General features: G+C 37.0%; 1 protein-coding gene across 1 annotated transcript in view; it reads left to right on the top strand.

Moving 5' to 3' along the window:
• Nucleotides 1-883: 883 nt before the first annotated feature.
• The window catches only part of LOC139465031 (serine/threonine-protein kinase 17B-like), an 84,708-nt gene continuing 61,811 nt past the window's right edge, over nucleotides 884-23,780 (top strand). Inside the window, exon 1 of the mRNA XM_071246705.1 lies at nucleotides 884-1,350. Coding sequence (XP_071102806.1) covers nucleotides 1,247-1,350 — 104 coding nt within the window. The 5' untranslated portion in view covers nucleotides 884-1,246. The remainder of the gene's footprint in view (nucleotides 1,351-23,780) is intronic.

The following is a 23,780-nucleotide window of genomic DNA, read 5'->3' as shown; positions in this document are numbered from 1 at the left end:
CAACAACAAAATAACTGTACCGAGAAAGTCGACCCGATAGGGTTTAATATATATGACACATACAATGTGTTATATGGCTTCAATATTCACTTAGTAAATTTACACAAAGCCTACATAATTCAGTCATTTTACAAATTCACTGAAGACATCTGTCCATATATTTTATTATGATAACGAATCACAAACATTTTGATGTTCCATTTCATCACCCGGTTATTAAAAATGATAGGATTAAAAGAAAACAAAAGTCGGTATTTTTCTTTTATTATTTGGCTTCTAATCCTGCGGAAATTAGTACATTGTAAACTTTTGAACTTCACAAGTTTTAGTCGGTTTGTCAAGTTAATGACAGATCTTTCAATCAACGTGTTTGAATTCATTTTACAGTTTTTTGCAAGAGAAATAACGCCTTTTCACACTTAAATTAGTGTCTTATTCTGTGGGCATTTACTGACAATCTCAACGAAAGCGTCTTACATAGTTTAGTATACATAGTTTCTGTTGAAGAAGATAGTATTTGTAACATTTGTGTTGTAAATAAATGACATCCTATTGTTGTATCTTCCTCCTTTGTTTTTGCTCTAATTTTGTGTCCTTTTATTCTGACATGTATCTTTCAGTGTGTAATATAAATAATTCTATATTAAAATGACATGACTGTCTTAGTCATGTGTGATTAGCATCAACTTGTCACAGCTGAATCCGTTTCCGCATTAATGTCAGTTTTCGCGTGCACATTGTCATTCGTTTCACATGCTCATCCGTCTTTTTAACGACATGTCGACTGGTTTCTGCAGTGTAGTTACTCGCCGCTTTGAAATCACTGCAGACAGTAACCCAGTACACGCGCCTCGTTTTCAATACCGGAAGACTGGCTATTACACCAGTGACCGGAGTGCGAAGGCCTAGCGGGTGAATCGCAAAGGCTTTCTTACTAATAAATGAAATTTACACTGAAAACAAGAAGATCAAGAAGTTTGGAGTAAACCGGAAAGAAACAGAAACCATACCGGTCAGATCGGGATATACATTTACAGTATTGAAAAGTTTAGCGAGGACAGGTGCTTGTTGCACCTCTGACTGTCCGATTGTGTATTACCGATCGTTCACCGAGTGTATTCCTTTGTGAATTTGCATTCATTACACACATAATCTCTGGGCACGGGGCAATATACATGTTCAGGATTGGATTATCAGAGTGGATGTGGTGCAATGTAATTCACTTGTGAGGGAGTAGAAACGGAACATGCTAAGTATGAACGGGCTGAAAGTGTCAAACTATGTACCGAACAGTACCATCAAGACGGAGCCCCTGACAAGCAAATACACCATTCAAGGCAGCATTGGCCGGTATGTTTATTGTCAATCTATGCGATCTTTTATGATAATTATTGTCATTTGCCTTTCAGGAAACAACTAATTTATATTATTAAGTTAATACCTTTGAAACTAATGATCATTTTGATTTGATTTTCGTTGATGGTCATGTGAGAGGTACTGTATACTGTACAAATGTACTGTCCGCTTATCTTGAACTTATTTGCTGATTCACTGACACTTGCTTATGTCATTATGGTCATGCTGGCGTTAATTGCTGCGTGTGATGACAGCTGTGTTAATCAATCAACGCTAATTAGACTACATAGTGAGGTGAGGTATCTTGCTGTTTGGTTTATGGCATTTGGTGGGAATATTTATTTTACCTGAATGAAACGGTTACTGAGACTATATTTGTTTCATATCAAGACATATATATACTACAAGACATTTGATAACAAAGTTGATATTCTTTACATTTTGTGTGAACTATTTTCATCTTGAAATGGTCAATTCCATGTTGAGACATTTATATTCCAAACATTGTATGTATTCAGTGTAAATGTTATACATGACATATTAACTACGGACATTTAGCTGTAACAGTTTAATTAAGGACTCATAAAATATCATTTTAATATTTTGATATAAGGGTTATGACAACAACCCCTTGGCTATCCATCCAAATTTTTAAAAAATCCTCACACTGTATGAACATTCAGTGTTATTAGTTGAATTCAAGCCGTAAATTACTTTCATAACTTTACAAACACATCACCAAACCCTATTACCATTGATTACATGGCCTACATTCATCATGTTCATGTTGATTGTTAAGGTGAATTATGATTATCTGCCTGACCTTTTAAACCATTTGATTACCAGTATGTGTGCCATGATTTAACCGGGGCAGACTAATGTCTGACCGGGATGACACTATGTTCAGTATTTACCTCCCTGTCTGTCAGATAGTTCACCAGGAGACAGCAGGGTACAATGAAAAATGATGTTGAACTTTAGGCTGTCACACGCACCAGTATGAAGCAGTGAGTGTTGCCTACTGTTGATCCTGGTCAAGTGAACTTCCTGCCTCCCCACAGATCCACTGGACCATATGACCCATATCATTATGATTAATTTGAGGAATGGGAACAATAAACATGATAAAATTGTTTGTAGACATTACTGGGGACGTTCAGGGATAGAAATGTATATTTTCACTTGTCTGCGACAGATGACATGCTGCAGTGTTGCAATCTACTTAATGGGAAAAATGTGGCAGATTTGTAACAGGTCTGCGTTCAGTGTATATGTTCAGTGTCCAGCTTTGCCTATATGTGTGTCTGTGTCTGTCTGTGTCAGAATCTGTGTGAACTGCATAGTAACAGGTCTGTGTTCAGTGTATGTGTTCAGTGTCCAGGATTGCCTATATGTGTGTCTGTGTCTGAATGTCTCAGACTAACAGACTTATGTTAATTTTGAATCCTGCTAGGTAGGAACTATCATTGCAGTCATCAGTCCGCATAATGTGTTTATGTGAAAGACGCCTTGTTTATGGGAAAAACGCCTATGAATATCTATCGATAATCAGTGTTAATCCTGGAGTGCTATAGAACTGATGCTAAGTTGATTGGCCCTCCTAAATCATAAATTCGTAATATTATGATAAGGACTTTCTTTCTTTACATCAAGTATTGGATACTTCATCTTCAATTTTAGGACTAAGTGACATGTGTTAGGCTCTAAAGCTGTAATCAATGACGAAAAATCACTATTGCTCAGTGGTTACACTACAAGTCGCTAATGTTCCAATTTCTTTATGATGATGCACACATTCCTTTTGACTTGTATATGTTTGAGTAAAGATAAAGCTTCAGTCAACTTCAGTGTATGCATGATTCGATCGTTTCATAAGAGACCATGTGTCTATTATATGGTCTCTTGTTTCATACATGTATCTAAACAGTTTTTGCCAGGGCTACAGTTAAACTATTCCCAGTTAGACATTGTGTTCCCAACTCTTGAGACCTACAGTGGGTACCCGGATAGGGTCGGGTAATAGGGGGTTGGGTACCTGGGTAGGAAATTTGGACTCGTCCCAGCCCTACTGTCCTGGTATAAATTTATTATGTAGACACAATAAAAAAAGGGTTACTTGGTACTTTTAATGCAGACTGTGGAAAAAGATATTGTAAAAGCTATTTGACCATGAGGTTTAATGTTTTGAATTTGATGGCAGTTATCCTGCAGGCGAATTTTTAAACCTGTTCTGCAGTTAAGATGTATAGAGTGTGTCTTTGATGGCCGTTTTACAAAGAAGATTGCTCCATGTTTGCTTGCAGTGTATTATGCCACTGAATGGGCCATGTGTTCCAGTTGGCTGGGAATGAATGGTGGCCCTATGTGATTATAGGATGGAGACTGACAGAGTGAATGAATTGCTTGTACTTATCGGTATATACCCCCTGTTTGACTAGGAGATGTCAACCATCAAGATGTTTGAACAAGGAAGCATAGGTAATGCTATGAACCCTGAGAGATTGCCTTAAAAAATATATGTCACAAAAATAGTTTAAATAGGTCATTCTGAATAAATTTGAATTTTCAATGAAGCTTTGACTTTGGTACATTAAACCTTGATGAATGGTGTGGGACTTCAAACAATGTATCAGTGTTTGAACTTGGCCCTAGTCCTATAGCCCTTTCCAAACTGCCCAATAGTAATGTATCATAAGGACAAGTGGAAATTTGCATTTTAAGGGTTTTGCTATATGTTATCATTATTAAGACTAGTGGACTAATACTGTTAGTTTCTATTGCTGTGTAAGTGAAAAGTGTTGTAGTTCTTGGTGCCTTCTTAGTTGCAAGTCCTTGAACAAATACATGTCTTTCATTTGGATAATAACTGATTGAAAAGTTTGTCAAAGTGTCTGGTAGATCTTTGTGTTTTGTCAATTGCTTTCTTTTGTTCAGATTGTCAAAACCTTATAGGATAAGTTTGTCACACTATTGTGGTAGTTCTTAATGCTTTGTCAGTTGGGGTTTCTTGAACATATACTAGTCTGCCATAAATTAAATGATGAGTACCTTTGCTGTTTTAGACAGTGATATCCTAAATAAACTAGTTAAAGGTTTCACTGGTACGTCTCGAAGGTCAATTTGTCAATCGGTATTTCTAAAAATACTTTTTGTATTGATCATAATGGGTAACATGACAAAGATTCTTTACAATATCATATGTGACGAAATTTCTTATAACAGGTTTCATTAACACTGCCATGTGTCTACTCATACTGAAACAAGTCAAATTCTGAAAGGACTAACTGCTTTTCTGAAAAAGTTCCTGTCATTTCACTTATGGACTGAGTTAACATTAAGTCTGCAATAATCCATCATCTGGTTGTATTTTATCTTTGTTTTATCCTATTGTTGTGTTTGAATAGGGGGATCCTTACATTAAGTATTTAATGTGGTCAATTTCTACATCTTGACGTTTTCACATCGGGACTATGTCAAGGAAACCTACTTAGACCTTCATGCTTAGTTTTGAACATTGCTGTTGCATTGTTTGAGAACCAAAGGATGAAATGTCAAGTTTATTTGGAACAATTAAGCTTCATCATTACTTGATTTTCATCTAGGCGCCTCATGATCATGATCAATAATTTTTTATGGTCCCAAACGTTAATTTTGAAAATTAAGTGTTGGATGGCTGCTCGTTTATTTGTACTTTATGTTATGGGAGGTACTCCTCTGCGTGTAGACAAGGCTGATGTATTTTCAACATGATTCACTATATCATTATCTCATTTCTGAATTATTACTATTTTCTTCTGAGCTGGTTTTAATACAGGGGTGGATTTAGCTTTCTGTCAAGACAAAGGAACCACCCAGTACAATGATACTTTAATTATACTTGTAGCGATCACCAGCATCAACTCCACAAAACTATCACATCTAGCCATTCAACAGGGTATGCTCAAAAAGTCATCTCGGCTCCGGGTATGTCAGAAAGTTGTCTCGGAAACACAAAAGTGGACTACCATCTATCTGCTGAATCTTCAACACAATAGAGTCTTAAGACTTCAATAAACCAACACACTCCCATTGACCCACTACAGTGAAATAGGAGTGAACTCAACTCAAAACCATGGGGCAATTTTACACATCGCTTCATCTCTGGAATGCCTGTGTCAAGTAGCCAGCCGACCACAGCACAAAGAACCAGCTTTGTTGGCTGCTGGGGTGGCAGTTTTGTGTCATTGTCATCATAGAATAGCTTAAGAATAAATCTGAAAATATCCCTTTCGTCATTGCTGATTCTGTATGAACTTTAACTGGTTTGCCATTACGTTATATTTATGTCTCTTGTCATCGGATATCAGTGTGTTGATGTTTTTCATTCATAGTGGGGTTTTGTGCCTTGGTGATAAGCTATTGTGAGTTTAGCTGTGCGTGAGGTATAATGTCTGTATAAGTTGTGGAATTTTAGTTTAAGTTTTAGGCATTGTCATTTAAAATGCATGTCATGCAATTGGCCGAGGAATGTGCCGTGTGTTGACATTACAGATTATGCTGGATGGTATAAGTTCAGAGGATGACAACATCAAAGCTACTGTTTCATGACTGCTTGTTTGAATTCAAAAGAAATAGTCTACAAAAGATGTTGAGTGAATACCTGATTATTAAAAATGGAATTTGGTATATTTTTCAATTTTTTTCTTTCATGAAAGAAGTGGAGAATTTTGATCCACTAATATATTTCTTTTCCCGACTCTTCTCCATTCTAATTTCTTTTCAGTGACTTTTGAAAAAATATCTCTCAACATTTATGGTTGATTAACTGTCAGCTATTTATCAATTTGAACTTTATACTAAGACAACAGATTTAGACACTGCTTCTTATGAGTCAAGTAGTCCCTATACTTGTTGAAAATCTGGAAGGACTGTTGTTTTCTATTAGAATCTACTTTGCTTACATAACCGACTTGTCTGAATGAGCTGTGGACTAGGTAGGATTATTTCAAGATATCTTCTACTGCAAGACAACAGTTGCTGCAAACAGCCTTTATTTTGGACATGATATTTTCATCCCTCAAAGAATCTCCTTCAAATTATATTCTTCCAGATGCTTAAGAATTAGATGTATCTGTTCCTATAATGCAGTGACTGCCATAGACTAATGCTTTGTCTCTGAAAATATTTAATATTGATCTATAGAAATAAATAACTCCTTTTAAATTGAAAAGGAGCACCAGTGAGATTGGAGATTCTGAACCTGAGGGAAATCTAGACTTGCTTCATGTAGGGCTTCTGTGTTACGGTAAGGGCTGGGCGGAAGGGAAAGTAATATGGTTAAGAGACTGTAATACAGACTATGAATGCCATAAGGGCTACACTTTGACCTGAGTCTAGTGTCTCAGAACTACAAGTAGTTTTTCTAATTCTTTATTCAACATGTTCAATACATTTTATTTGTTTGCCTTTTCATGTATTTAAAAGAAAACATATATTGTTTGATGTAACTGTTTTATATGACTCTGTGCAATTTTTTATGCTTTTGAGTCATTTTCATTGGTTTCAACTATGAGTTGTCTTTAATGCAAGAAATACAAACACTAATGATGGTTGTATAACAACAAAATATACTACTCAATACTTTGTAAGGACCAAAATAGTCATCAAATGTGTCGTCCTTAGAATTTGTTGAGTAGTATATATCAGCTCAAAAAACATTATCATGTGATCAGAAAAACAAAAATGGACATGAAGTATTGGAACCTTGGAAAACTGTCAGAAGTGTCATAAAACAATATTGGTTGAAGAAATTGGTTGTTTTATTGATGCCACAAGCTGGAATTAGAGGTCCCTGTTTTATTCTCACCATCTCAAAGTGTTTCTTCCTCAAACATACTTTGTATTGTTTTACATACAGTAAACTACGGTTATAACGAACACGCTTATAACGAATTAACGGATATAACGAACTAACTTTTTAGTCCTGACTATATGCTGTAGTCATGCTGTATATATGCTTATAACGAATTACGGTTATAACGAACTAAAATTAGTACTCCCTTTGAATTCGTGATAACCGTAGTTTACTGTATGTGAAAATACTGTCTTCACAAAAGACAATTCAGATGTGAATAATCCTCCTTTTGAACTGAAGAGCTGCAATGTAAGTGTCTTCCTGTTTGAGAATACATTGTTATGTGTGGGTCACCTCAGTGATGTGGATCCTATCTAAGCAGATCCTTGTTTGATCAATAGGGCTACGTAAGTTGAATCCTGCTGAACTTCATGTGTCTGTCGCCACAAGGTGCCCTGTGGGGTCCTAATTGCCGGAATTCCTGCTGAGATAATCCCTCTAAGGAGCTGGCAATCTTTTAGCTGAAGTGGGGGTTGTCTCATAATAGTTACTTGGCCGTGGGTCAGTTGTGTTCTGTGAAGAGAAACAAATAACAGTGCGACAATGCAGTGTAGAGTAGGAGAATAATACTACAGTGTTTGTTCGTTGGTCATGGGAGCGTAACGACTTTAATGAAGCTGTATGTGCTCTTTGGACATAGAAGGGTGACAAATGTATCTGTGCCATATGTGTTCTTTAGACATAGGAGCGTAATGAATGCAATGATGCAGTATTTGTTCTGTGGAGTAGGAATGGAATAAGTCTAACAACACCGTATTTCTTTTTTAGATATAGGAACGTAACAAATGTAACGATGCAGTAATTGTTTTGTGGATGGGGGAGCGTAATGAATGTAACAATGCAGCATTTGTTCTGTACTAGATGTAGTCCAAAGCGAAGAGCACAGTATTTGTTGCAGGAGCTTAACAAGACTTCTGAAGACTCAAGAAAGGCAATATTTGTTCTGTAGACAGTAAATGTAAAATGAGTGATGGAAAGTTATTGTACATTATAAGGAGAAAATTAAAACATTCAACTTAACACATCTCAACTCAGCAAGCAATGAACATTGTAATGAACAACTGGGTAAGCAGTGTAATGTACATCGTAATGTGCAACTGGGTAAGCAATGAAATGTACATCGTAATAAACAACTGGGTAAGCAGTGAAATGTACATCGTAATGTGCAACTGGGTAAGCAATGAAATGTACATCGTAATGTGCAACTGGGTAAGCAATGAAATTTACATCGTAATGTGCAACTGGGTAAGCAGTGAAATGTACATCGTAATGTGCAACTGGGTAAGCAATGAAATGTACATCGTAATGTGCAACTGGGTAATCAGTGAAATGTACATCATAATGTGCAACTGGGTAAGCAGTGAAATGTACATCGTAATGTGCAACTGGGTAAGCAGTGAAATGTACATCGTAATGTGCAACTGGGTAAGCAGTGAAATGTACATCGTAATGTGCAACTGGGTAAGCAATGAAATGTACATCGTAATGTGCAACTGGGTAAGCAATGAAATGTACACCGTAATGTGCAACTGGGTAAGCAGTGAAATGTACATCGTAATGTACAACTGGCTAAGCAGTGAAATGTACATCGTAATGTGCAACTGGATAATCAGTGAAATGTACATCGTAATGTGCAACTGGGTAAGCAGTGAAATGTACATCGTAATAAACAACTGGGTAAGCAATGAAATGTACATCTAATGAACAACCGGGTAAGCTGTGAAATGTACATCTAATGAACAACCGGGTAAGCAATGAAATGTATATCGTAATAAACAACTGGGTAAGCAATGAAATGTACATCGTAATGTGCAACTGGGTAAGCAGTGAACTGTACATTGTAATGTGCAACTGGGTAAGCAGTGAACTGTACATTGTAATGTGCAACTGGGTAAGCAGTGAAATGTACATCGTAATGTGCAACTGGGTAAGCAGTGAAATGTACATCGTAATGTGCAACTGGGTAAGCAGTGAAATGTATATCGTAATGAACAACCGGGTAAGCAATGAAATGTACATCGTATTGAACAACAGGGTAAGCAATGAAATGTATATCGTAATAAACAACTGGGTAAGCAATGAAATGTACATCTAATGAATAACTGGGTAAGCAGTGAAATGTACATCGTAATGTACAACAGGGTAAGCAATGAAATGTATATCGTAATAAACAACTGGGTAAGTAATGAAATGTACATCTAATGAACAACCGGGTAAGCAATGAAATGTATATCTTAATAAACAACTGGGTAAGTAGTGAAATGTACATCGTAATAAACAACTGGGTAAGCAGTGAAATGTATATCGTAATGAACAACCGGGTAAGCAATGAAATGTACATCGTAATGAACAACCGGGTAAGCAATGAAATGTATAGTGTAATAAACAACTGGGTAAGCAGTGAAATGTACATCGTAATAAATAACTGGGTAAGCAATGAAATGTACATCTAATGAACACCTGTAGACAAAGAGCAGTTAGAGCACACTGATCTTCTGACAGTTTATCTGCCTGATCTATATTAGTGAGACTGGTCATATGTTTGTTCATTCCTTGTTTGATGCATTATTCAGCGCTACTGTAGCTGTGATGGCAGTCTGTAAATAATGAAGTCTGGATCAGACAGTCCAGTGATTGAATCATAAGTATTGATCTGCTCAACTGGGAACCAACCACCCCCCCCCCCCCCCCCACACACACACACACACACACACACACACAACTTGATCCTGTTGTTTCTTATAACAAGCATGGGTTATGGGTTGCTAAACATGCTAAAGACTAACCCAGATCTTCTGGGGGGTGAGAAGCACGGACTACTGCTGCTACTACTACTACTACTACTACTACTACTACTACTACTACTACTACTTGGGACCGTCACTGCCCTAATCTCTTTGTAACATTGCTATGTTGTAATTGTTCTATTGATAGTTTGAGTATAACACTTTAGTTATGATCATGAAATTGTCATTAATCAGTCTGTGTCTACCCTGTGTTCATCTAGTTAACAACTTGACATATGAAATGACAGCTAATCAGCTCTGGTGACTGTTGTCCTGGAGGATGTTGAAAATTGTTTGAATTCCTCATGAGATAATCCCTGTGAAGGACTTGATTGTCAGCTGAAGTAGGAAGGTAGTCACCAAGATGTGACAGACAGTCATATACTGAGCCCAGGATAACCAACACACGGCCATATTTGAAAATATGTCTCTCTTGGGGATGTCATTGATTGGAAAGTTTAGTATCATTCAGTATATCAACTCAAAAGCAAAGATTATTTTAGGAGCGTGTGTGTCGTACTAAATTTACGAAACGAGTGTCACAATTCTTGTATTTCCTGAGCAAAAGTTATGATAATACATGAATTCTTACCCGAGTTTAGTAAAATCAGTATGACACATGTGTGAGTGTAATAATTTTATTATTACCCGATGTTTCATAATCCTTTTGAGCTCCCCTGTAGAAAAATGCACTGATCATCACCGCTGTCTTAAAAAAGACAATTTGTCGAATGACGTCAGCGATTTTCAGCTATGACGTCATTTCTAGTTTGGCGCCATTACCACTTTATGTCAATAAGATTCGAATTTCGTTGACAATACCGTCCGAAACTGTACACTGTTGCACGAGAAGTGATATTTGCACTAGTGCACATACAATTTTTATGAACAGGGTTATGACTAACCCTATGGGTAATAAAAAGATATATTGCTCAATAGTTATTTATTTGTTATTCTGTATATGTATGGATAACATGTCCAATGTACACCTGCAATTATACAACTTTTTGCTTTAATATGAACTAGGCTGAGTTATTAAATGGTTAAAATTGAATGTTCGGCTTTCTTATTGTCCATCTTAACCATGGTTGTCTCAACAAATGTAAATGTTTGTGGTAGTGAATTATTAATTTAGTATGAATATTAATACATTTGTATTGGTACATAAATATTGCGATATCTTATTACATCCCGAGTCTCACTTCATTCTGCCAATCGTGAACCATGGGCCTAAATAAATTAGATCCGTGAGTGGATTATGTCTTGAAGCTCTGGCGAATGAGTGAGTGGGTTTACGAGTCACTTTTAGTGGATGGTAAGTGAGGTGATGGGTTGCTTGTATGGTTAAGTTGGATGGGTGAGTAAATCGATATCAAGTAATAGGATGGGTGGTGAAATGGATGAGTGTTTAGGTGAGGTGAAATTGCCTTAATGTCGAGTCCAAGATTATTGCACTTACAAAGCAACAAGCATGCATGTGTGTGTGTGCACTGTGTGGTTGTTTGTACTAGTCTGGACCAATCCCTATTTTATTGTGCTAGCCCACTGAGATACCATGCCGCAATTTAACATGAATACCCCACTCAGTCACAGTATACTGACTCCAGTCCTTATGTCCGAGCGCCAGGCAGGGTAATAAGTATCATCCTTTTACGTCTTTTGGTATAACGCGGCAGGGGATCGAACCCCCAACCTTTCGCTCTCCGGGTGGATTCTCTACCACTATACCACTGAGGCGGTCTGGACGGGTGTTTAGTTTAGTTTAGGGTGTGAGTGAGCATTGCTGAGGTCAGTATCCCTTGGATGGTAAATGCTTTGAGGATTGGTTTGCTGTTATGATAAAGTGTGTCATTATCAAATAGCCTGAGGCCTGGCTCTATTAACTTCCTGTGAATCTAGCAAGAAGACATGCATTATTCAACAACCTCCTCATGATGCGATACTGGAAAACTTGCTTAGGTTCGCAGACACGAACATCCACAATGACATGCATCAACCTGTCGAGTGTGGAAGCCTGTTGGGACCATTTGCATTTTTTTCTAGATATTTCAAGATGATAAAAAGTGTGATCATCCTATCTAGTTAGTAGGGGGCACGGATGGCCCAGTCGTCTAAGGCGCTGCGATTCGCTGTGCAGAGTTGCGTCCCTGAAACCTATGATTGTGGGTTTGAATCCCGGTTCGCCCCTATTATGCTTTGAGGTTTGTCAGCACCATACCCATGCTCGTGGGTGTCACTGAAGTGGTAAACATTTAAGACCTGCATCACTTCGAGCTTTCCTCCCACATCAAGCTGACACACTGCGATATAACTGGAATACTGTTAAAAGACCTGCATCACTTCGAGCTTTCCTCCCACATCAAGCTGACACGCTGCGATATAACTGGAATACTGTTAAAAGCGCCATTAAACCCAACTCACTCACTAGTTAGTACAAATACATTAAGTAAATGATACAGTGAAAACTAATCATGAATGGCAATCATTGTCTTTGTCATTACTCTCATGTTAAAAAATCAAAGATTTACTATCATTTAGCGTCCCCTGATATTACGGGTTATAATTGGTCTTCATCAACCCATGCGTGTAGTTAGGGGTGACTAACAGAATCAGATGGTCAGGCTCGCTGACTTGGTTGATGCATGTCATCATATCCCAATTGTGTAGATCAATGCTCATGATGTCAATCACCGGACTGCGTGGTCCAGACTAGATTATTTGCAGACCGCCGTAATGGAGCTTGAATATTGCTGAGTATAACAAGCAAACAAAGCTATCATTTCGCCTTCTTTTGAGCTGAGGTTACAATGTGTGAAGCCCATTTTGGTGTCCCCTGCCGTGATATTGCTGGAATATTGCTAAAAACCATACTCACTTACCACATAGGAGCTGAACACTTGTCTATTAAGACTCTAAATGACATGAGACTCGGTTACCATTGACATTAAGCTTTCATGAGTAAGTCATGGTACAATAGCTAGATTTGGGGAGAAAACAACAAATAAATTAGATTTCACTTATATGTCTCTGACTAGTGCCTGCCTATATCTGCATGACTGATAGACGTGAACCTGTCTGAACTCTCCCTGGTGACGGGTTTGAAGGATGGTCATAAACAACAGTAGGTATGACAGATAATCATCAAGGTGTGTGCCATGATAGGATTCATGTGTCTTGACACAGACAGGGTCTCTAGTTTACCTGTAGGCTGTAGATTCAATTAACTCATTGATCATACTGATTGGGTATTGTTTATTGTTGTTCAGGTGTTGCCCTAGCTCCGGGAAAAATGTAAATGTCACAACACATGTGATCTATGTGTGTGATGTTGTAGGGAAGGAAAGGAGGACATTTGCAAATGCATCAGTATTACAGTCGCTTCTTACTTCGTATTATCTGTTACTATATCCTTGGGGGCGGTTGGGTAGCCCAGTGGTTAAAGCATTTGCGTTCGATTCCATGACATGGGTACAATATGTGAAGCCCATTTCTGGTGTCCCCCGCTGTGATATTGCTGGAATATTGCTAAAAGCGGCGTCAAATCTCACTCACTCACTCACTACTATAGTCTTGTGTTAAGATTGAATATAGACTTGCACAAGTCTCTAAGGCAATAAATATCATATCATATTTCCTAGGTTATATAAATAAATAAGAATAAGTTGTCCCAAAAGAGACTGGTGTCCTTACTGTCTATCAACTTTATCTAGACTTGCCCTTTATGAGGATAGAATTACTAACCCCCATGGACTTATCATTCAGTGCAGCCTTGGAACAAGGCTTATTAGTGTGTATTGTTCTTCACATTATGAATTGTTTGATTGGTTCTAATTTGATTATTACAGGCCACTGCAGTGTTAAACAACAAACACATAAATAGCTTGATCTGTAAGATAATGATCCCTCTGAAATTCCTGTTTTAAAATTATACAAGGATCCTTGTCTTTGGTAACCATGGTAACAATAGTGTTGTGTGGAACCATCTCAGTGTTAAATATTATGGTTGGTCCTAGGTCTTAAGTTGTCCTGCTGTGGTATTTTTATCTCAGGACCACCTATAACAAAAACCCAGTGACATTCAATCTTAATTTCAAACACCGAGAGGGCTACGACACGCACACCTTTACATTAATGCTTAATTTCAAACACTTAAATGTGTGTTTATGGCAGTACATTATGTTATGAAAAAACATTTGGCACTTTTAAAAAGTATATTATTTGTCAGTCCAGAATTGTTGTCTAATTCGTGAATGTAGTCCTGAGTTTAGGGGTTAGAATGTCAGCTGCTGAAGCAGTGGAATAACACTCTTATGACTAAGCTGCAACGCGTGAGTCGGAATCCGAGAGAAATGTTGAAGGTGAAATGTCAGCGGCACAGCCTGCCTGATACCCTGGGTTTGACTCTGCTCAAACTAATTAGGGGCACAAGTCAGGTTTGTACATACAGTTTGTGTTTGACTGACCTGGCTCTGAATGTTGGATTACTTCAGAGTTGTTACTCCCAGGGAAAGTAGAGTAAGGTCAGATGTCTGTAGATAACTCCTAACAGATCGCTACAGTAAAGGTTTAGCTAGGGGTAACACAAGGTTGTCCTTTCACACCTGACTTGTTATGCTTTGGAAGGTAGATTAAGGTCGGATATCTGTAGATAACTTCTTAACGTTTTGGTACAGAAGCGGTTTATGTAGATCTAGGGGTCAGGCAAGGTATTCCCTTTACACCTGACTTATTATTGTTAGGAAAGTAAATTAAGGTCAAATATTGGAAGATAATTCCTCATAGTGGTACAAGCAAGGTTGTCCATTTTCAACTGACTTGTTCTGCTTAGAGGTCAGGGCCTAGATTTTCGAAACGATCATAGCCCTAAAATTATCGTAAAGTTATCGTAAGGAAATCGTAGGCTATCGTAGCATATTTTCGAAACTATCGTAGCCCTAAGATATCTTAAGATTGTCGTAAATCTAAGATAGACCCATACCTGTCGTAAGTTTATTTTATCTTCATCCAAGATGGCGGCATACTTTTTCATAGATATTTTGCCAAACAATTAGTCTGCTTTACGTTCAAAAATTGACATTTCATTTGGTAAAACTGAGTGATTCAAATTGACACTTCGAAAACACAAAGAACGCATCAAGGATTTCGCGTCAAAAATGTTCTCAATCGCGACAGCGATCCACATAACTGTGGAGTCGAAAGCTTACAATATATTTCTATCCGAGTCTATGCTGAAGAAGTGTGAAACAACATACCTTTTCGATAGTTTGGGAAGGATAAAAACGGAAGGTGTCGGCAGGCTACAGTGATGACCGTGACCTTATTGATAACTCAGGGGGAGCTAATCTTAGTTGAGAGTGGTTTCCCTTTGTATTCGCCCGGGACACCATAAAGCACAGTGTTCCGCTGTTATATTTTCTGGATCGCATTTGTGTCAATGCTTTAGTCTTTATTTTCGCATTTTATAAAATTATATCAATCTACATATGTAAAAAAAACCATAAAGGTTTCGCATAAGGTTTTACATCTAAAATCGTGTGGGACGGGTTGGGGTTTAATAATTGAATTTTAACTATACAGAGTAGTATTTATTGACTTAACGAAGAAATACATGTGATCAAATATTTGTATACGATAACTAATATTTTTCTTGCAAAAGTAATTGTAATTTGTTTCGTTTTAAATTCAATACCTATTTTAAAAACATTAATTAACGGCATATAGATGTATTCAATTAATTATAACAATTTAGTGAAATTTTGACAGTAAAAGTTAAGCACATATTTTCGTATCGACATATCAAATAAAAAATGGGTTCCCATGCTCGTTCTGGTTCTCGTCAAAATGTAGCATAGATTGTACATTGTCCAAAATTCACTTTCCAATATATGTTCGCAGAAAAAAAAGTTTATTGAATGAAATTTACTGATCAATATAAAATACACATTTTCAACACAATAATCTTTGCATTCAATAAACCGGTTTTAAAATATTTTTGTGTTTTTAATATTTAAGTCTACATCTTCCCGTTTTATGTTTAAAAAATATATAGATATACTTGAGACCATTCAAACAATAAAATCGTTGTCACGTTTAGGGTCAACGGACAAATACTAGTAAATGATCCTCAGCAATTCTGTCAGACAAGCCAAACATCATTGAACTACGTTCTGGAATAGGTTTGACACATTACAAAGTATTTCGCTCCTTACTCAGATTTAATTGAAATCAGACGAATCAGTTTATTAGCTCTACTTAATTCAAAAGGATAGAAAATGACTACATTATATGTATGTTTACGTTAACTTGTGGCGTGTTGCATGAGACAACATAACTTGACAATTCCGAAATTATCTCTCTTTGCGAACCAAAATTAGTGTCACTTTTAAATTTTTGTAAAGAATTATGGATCTAGATAGATACAAAATAATGTCATCATCTAAATACTTATAGCTTGATATTGTATTTAAGTCCTTGGTTAATTCGTGAAATATATTGGATACATAAATAACAAAACAAACTTAACAAGCTTAGATTGTCATAAAAAACTTGCTTGTTGGTGCGCTGCTTCCTGAACAATTTTTGTTTTGAGTGTTTCCACGTATAATGTTGGTGTTTACACTAATATAAACTTGACTTTTGACATAAACACAAACATATACAGTATACATCACTTAACATCATACTTGAACACGCATGTTAAATGCTGAACGCATATGCTGTTCGATCAAAGGTCTCGTCATTGTCATTTAGAATAACGTCCCTTACTTTCGTCCTTGACTTTGTACGCGATGTGTTTATATCATAAAGTTCTGCGCGGTCACGAGAGGACCATATGAAGGGAAAATAGTGAAGTATCTTTTGGCACATTATTTCCATTCTAATAGCTAAAGTGTGGTTACACGTAACACTTATTGATTATAGCATTTTTGGGCTTTGAAAAATGCTATTGCATGGCACGCGAATGCTTTTTGTGTTCTGTTAGTCATGGCATCTTTTATCATAAGAACAACACGTCTACATGTAGGACATTTGTAGGATTGTACAGAATTTCACTCAAATATATGCGTGTTAAACAATGTGACCTTACAATGTGATCATGAATTTCGTGTCATTTATCTATGTTGTTATTGTCAGCAGCTGGGAAATCCCCGTGACGTCATTGGGAAACACCCGCTTTTTCGATCTCTAACACAAATGAGTTCTCTGTCAGAGTTACGATAGGTATCGTAGCTCTGAGCGATCTGCGACAGGTTTACGATAGTTTCGAAAATCTATCTTATCTTAACCTTAAGATATCTTATCTTTGAACGTAAGTTGTTAAGATTTATCTTAGCTAAGATCGTTTCGAAAATCTAGGCCCAGTGTTGTTGCACTGAACTTTGGACAAGTATTAATGTCTGTTTTAGTATAGGTTTTAGTATATATGGCCAGTGGGTGTTTATGGTTAAGTTTTGTAACATTACATGTGTCAACAGATCTCAGTAAGTCATAGTCATACAGAAAAGAGTTCTGTTCTTTATCAAAGGGAATATAGTAATAATCAACCATCAAAGTACATTTACGTAATTGTGCTTTAAAATTTACATTTAAAGAAAGTTGAAGATTCCATCCCTTCTGAATATGCTATTTACCATGGTGCCCATTTTAACCCTGTCTAGATGTTGCAATAAGTGCTGACATGTCACACTGAGATATTATCTCGGTGTAAGTTTGCTAACCAATTATTACTGGATTGATGTAAGGGATAGAATTTGGCTATACCAAGTCAGTTTATCTAATAGGTATATTCAGAGATATTCAGCCCCAAGTATATAGCAATTAACACTAGAAAATCCCAATTTGAATTTAAAATTACCCATTTTCTCATAATTTATGAAATAAGAACATTAAAAAAATCCCATTTTGAACAAACATCACAATTTTGTTCCCAATTTGCCTGCCAAGGGCACTAAGTTTGGAATCCTGGATAAAAACTTGTGTGACCTTGTAGGACTGTGATTTTGTATTATACCAAAGTAGTTCTTTCTCTCGCTAAGGCCTCCTGAAATCTGAAGCAGTATAGACAGTGAAGGTTTAGCTCCTTGAAACCAGACCGAGCAGACTGTTTACCTTCAACACAGCCCTTAGTTGATCCTGCAGTGTTGTGCTTCACTGCTAATGGACTCTGGAGATTTGGACTAATCGCCCAACTCCAATGTTATCAAGGAATACCTTGAAATTAAGGATAATTGCAGTCATGTGTTGCAGCTGGTTTATGCTTCAGTGACGGTAATTAATATGAATTGAAGATAATGTTTTGAAGTTTTTTCAGAATTGCACCCAGTAGTTTTCTCTTATTGTTGTCGAACATCAGCTTTTGTCTGTGAAGTTGCATCATAGCAATAGGCATTGATCCTAGTAGGTAATTTGCCCTTCTCAACCTTCACCCTAGATCGGGACGGGACAGTCGGGAGCCAATGGGGCTGCCTCACTAATGCTTCATTAGGATGCGATTGCCCAGGTTGAAAAGGACATGTGAATATTGATGTGGTGTGAGGGTCACAGTGACCCTACAAATTGATGAACAACTGAGTTCAAGGCTGTTTTGTCAGCAGTGCATTTAACATTAGCAGTGTTGTGCTTCATTGCAGGAAGTTGGGAGTGAATATGAGTCTAGGTCTTGAGGCACTATGGTGAAGAGGATGTATTTAAGAAAATTATAATACCATTAATGATGAGGTGGTCGGTGCATGACAGCTCTTGTTGCTGATATGACCTCCATGATAACATGTTGATGTTAGGAAATCAAACTGAACTGTCATTTGTCATTTCAAAAAGTGATGGGGACAGTGGGAATCTTGGTAATCCTTCATACGCGTCACTAATTAGATGATGAGGCATTTGGTTACCTTAAGAGAGTCATAGCTCCTGTAAATATTTAAATATTTGCTCTGAAATTTCTTTGATATTTAGTATGTTCAGATATGTAGGTAATACCAGATATGTCATGCTTTTATTGAACCAAATTTATACCCCTATATATATACACCCATGTGTGAGCCAATATTCAGTATGTGAGTGTGTCCTCAAACATTGATTGTTGATATCATTGTGGTATATAGCTCCTATACCCTTTCATGTCCCTATGCTCAGGTCCTGCTGAGGCCAGCTACCATATTTCCTCTATCATGTATTGGGGGGCACGGGTGGCTCAGTCGTCTAAGGCGCCATGATTCGATGTGCAGAGTTGCGTCCCTTGGGCATGCCAGAAACCTATAATTGTGGGTTCGAATCCCTGTTCGCCCCGATTATGTTTCTAGGTTTGTCAGCACCATACCCGTGCTCGTGGGTTTCACCGAAGTGGTAAATTTCTGAGACCTGCAACACTTTAGGCTTTCCTCCCACATTAAGTTGACACGCCGTGATATAACTGGAATACTGTTAAACCCAACTCACTCGCTCACTCTATTAGATGAAGTATGGTACTTCAGCTAAAGGTGTGTATCATGAACTACTCATATCTCCAAATCCTTCTTAACAAGCATTCACTGGGGGTAATATTTATTGAGTATTTTAGACAAACATCTCCAGTCATCCTGGTGGACTTAATCAACCCATCTCTCGGCAGGGGGTGTTTGTCCTTTCTCTCGGGGCTGACTGACACAACCTGACTGTAGGCCTTTCCTTCTCTGTAGTTGAAGGTGATAATAATCTGTTGGTAAACCTTAGTATGCTGTGTAGATATGTTTGTGTTCAGTGTCGGCTGATTTGGGACAATTCTTGTGTTGGTTCCCATTTGTTCACTGTGGCTAGAACGATATGATATTTGCTGTGACTCACGAACTTGATGAATACTTTTGAAGGTAGATACTGCCCCAGTGCTTTGTGTTTAGTCCTGGACCATGCCTGTGGTATATATGCTACTTAAAAGAACTTTTAGAACAACCAACTTCTGCTGTGCCATGACAGATTATCTGTAATTTGAAAGAATCGGGTTTCCTTTACTTCTTTTGAGTAGTATATGTATTGTATGAAAACTTATAAAAACCAGTCTAGAGTATAAATACGCAAGTCTTGCCATCTATTCCACTTGAAGCCATCATCAGATAAAAATGCTTTCTGGAGGAGAGAGATGTATTTTGTACTAAATGATTTCACAGAGTACTTGTTAATCTAATTGTGCAGTTTTGTGGTTTGTAAATGAAAAAGTTGGAAGGAAAGCGACTCTGATGTGGCACTTTATTACCAAGTATCTGTAGGTCTTCAGCAACCCATGCTTGCTGTAAAAGGCGGCTGCTTGTCATAAGAAGTGACTAACGGGATCGGATGGTTGCTGACTTGGTTCATGCATGTCATCGATCCCAATTGCGTGGATCGATGCTCATGATGTCAATCACTGGGTTTTCTGGTCCAGACTAGATTACTTACAGACTGACATATAGCTGGAATATTACTGAGTGAGGCGTTAAAAACAAACAACCAACCAACCCAAGTATCTGTATGCTTGCTTATTTGAGTCCTAATATGGGAGTTTCGGTCATGACAATTGTCCCGGGTCCCAGGTGGCCTCTGTACTTCATCAACAAACAAAATGAGAGATATTTGTGAAGCCTTACGCTAACAATAATGAAATTTTCCTTGTTATGGACAAAAGATCAAACAGGACAGTTGTACTGCTTCATTGATACTACTTAATTTTGTTAATCCGACATACTTGTTAATCTGACATAATCATATGCAACTAACCATGTCAGATTAACACGAGTTGACGGTACAGTGATTGTCATATTACAGTGACAACCTTCAGAGATAAGCGATACAAGAGTTTTTAAAGTCAGTACATTTGTGAGTCATTGACAAATACATCATATTTAATGACATTTCTAAAAAAATATCATTTATTGTATTTGCATGACTGGAGGAGTGGTAAATTGCCAACATCAAGTGATATTGTATTTTTACCTTACTGGACCAACTTGAAGATCAATGTTGGCATTTGGTGCTCAAATTGTTCATATACTGTGTTCACAACTAATACTGGATTTATTGCACATTATTGTGGCAAGTCAGCTGTGTTTTTATGAGTTCCTATCTATAAACCCCAAAGCAGTATCTTTGTTTCACCATGGGGTCTTGGTGATTCACCGTTATCGAAAAAAAGTCCACCCTCTATTGTTTTCACTGGAATCAGTTACTTCACTAATGTTGAAATAAGTCTGAAAGTCTATGTTATGGGAGGGGAAATAACTTAATCAAATCATTTCTGACAAATTTGAGTATTTTTGTTACATTAGAAGGGCACTGTCATATATGTAACAATGTGAATGTAACAATGTGTGTGAATGTAACAATGTGTGACTAACATTGTTAGTGAATGTAACAATATGTGTGAATGTAACAATGTGTGTGACTAACATTGTTAGTGAATGTAACAAATGAATGTAACAATATGTGTGAATGTAACAATGTGTGTGAATGTAACAATGTGTGTGACTAACATTGTTAGTGAATGTAACAATGTGTGTGAATGTAACAGTGTGTGTGACTAACATTGTTAGTGAATGTAACAATATGAATGTATCAATGTGTGTGAATGTAACAATGTGTGTGACTAACATTGTTAGTGAATGTAATTATGTGTGTGAATGTAACAATGGGTGTGACCAAAATTGTTAGTGGATGTAATAATGTGTGTGACTGTAACAATGTGTGAGACTAACATTGTTAGTGAATGTAATAATGTGTGTGACTGTAACAATGTATGTGACTAACATTGTTAGTGAATGTAATAATGTGTGTGAATGTCACAATGTGTGTGACTAACATTGTTAGTGAATGTAATAATGTGTGTGAATGTAACAATGTGTGTGACTAACATTATTAGTGAATGTAACAATGTGTGTGACTAACATTGTTAGTGAATGTAATAATGTGTGTGAATGTAACAATGTGTGTGACTAACATTGTTAGTGAATGTAATAATGTGTGTGAATGTAACAATGTGTGTGACTAACATTGTTAGTGAATGTAATAATGTGTGTGAATGTAACAATGTGTGTGACTAACATTGTTAGTGAATGTAATAATGTGTGTGAATGTAACAATGTGTGTGACTAACATTGTTAGTGAATGTAATAATGTGTGTGAATGTAACAATGTGTGTGACTAACATTGTTAGTGAATGTAATAATGTGTGTGAATGTAACAATGTGTGTGACTAACATTGTTAGTGAATGTAATAATGTGTGTGAATGTAACAATGTGTGTGACTAACATTGTTAGTGAATGTAATAATGTATGTGACTGTAACAATGTGTGAGACTAACATTGTTAGTGAATGTAATAATGTGTGTGACTGTAACAATGTATGTGACTAACATTTTTAATGAATGTAATAATGTGTGTGAATGTAACAATGTGTGTGACTAACATTGTTAGTGAATGTAATAATGTGTGTGACTGTAACAATGTGTGTGACTAACATTGTTAGTGAATATAACAATGTGTGTAAATGTAACAATGTGTGTGACTAACATTGTTAGTGAATGTAACAATGTGTGTGGCTGTCACAATTTGTGTGAATGTAATAATATATGTTGATTTTACTGTGTGTGAAATAATACTTTTATAGACAACACATCCCCTTCTGATGACCTGCTAATCTTACTTTAATACCTCTCATGCCTTCAGATTGATGTGGCTATATGAGTGAAATGGGTGGCCTGGTGAAAAGATCAGCCAGGTTTCAGACCTATCAACAGGGGACCCATTAAGTTCACTTTTTCACAGGTCAATGCCCGGGACCATCTGGCAGACAACAGAATTGCAGATTCCATGCCTGGCATTGTGCTAAGTTAAAGAACATCTTTTTGGAGACATGTTATCCAGCCTTCAAATTTCATGTTAGTCTGCTTTACTGAGTCTAGTAATTTGTGCGGAGGACAAGTAAAAATGCAATGATGGTAGTCCTCATTTGAGTAGTATTTGAGGGTCATATTTCTGAACTAGTTCTCAATGTTTCAATGTTAAAACAAATTGGATCTGAATATAACTGACTGAAAATATAAATATAGAAATATGTTTGCCTCGTTCAAGCAGGTTTAGCTACATTTCTCACTAAGAATACTAGTGAAATACTGTTACCACTTAGTTCCCTGGACTAGTCTTGAAAAAAAAATGAAAAAATTTAAGGCTGGATATCAAGAACTTGATAGGTCAAGTTAGGTGTGTTGTGCACAGATTGTCAGCCCTTGAGATATGAGATGGTGAGTGAGTGAGTGAGTATGGTTTTATTCCGCTTTTAGCAATATTCCAGCATTATCATGGCGAGTGACACCAGAAATGGGCTTCACACATTGTACCAATGTGGGGAATTGAACCCGGACCTTCGGCATGACAAGAGAACTCTCCACCGCCCCTGAGGTCACTGTGGTATTAGTAGCAGATAAAAATTCAGGGTCGTCTGTCTTTTCCTGCTTCCTGACTTCATGATAGTAATCAAGACGGTCTTGTTCAGTCCTGAGTGGTCATATCTTGTGTCACTAACAGAGGGAGGATAATAAGGATACTATCTCTCCATGTACAATTAATCTTGTTTTATTCCTCTATGTAAACAAGGATATAGTTTAATTTGTATTATATGTATCAGATGACAGGTTTTTTAAAACATGAAACTTCTTAAACCTTGAATATTACCTTGTTTACAGTAAGCTCAATAAATGATTGATTTCCTAACAACTGGTTGCAAACAGTGTTCGAAAATAGCG

The sequence above is a fragment of the Haliotis cracherodii genome, unplaced genomic scaffold, assembly GCF_022045235.1.
Source record: "Haliotis cracherodii isolate W230 unplaced genomic scaffold, xgHalCrac1.p SCAF_17, whole genome shotgun sequence".
NCBI classification, from domain to species: Eukaryota; Metazoa; Mollusca; class Gastropoda; order Lepetellida; family Haliotidae; genus Haliotis; species Haliotis cracherodii.
This window is presented reverse-complemented; position numbering and strand designations above follow the sequence as displayed.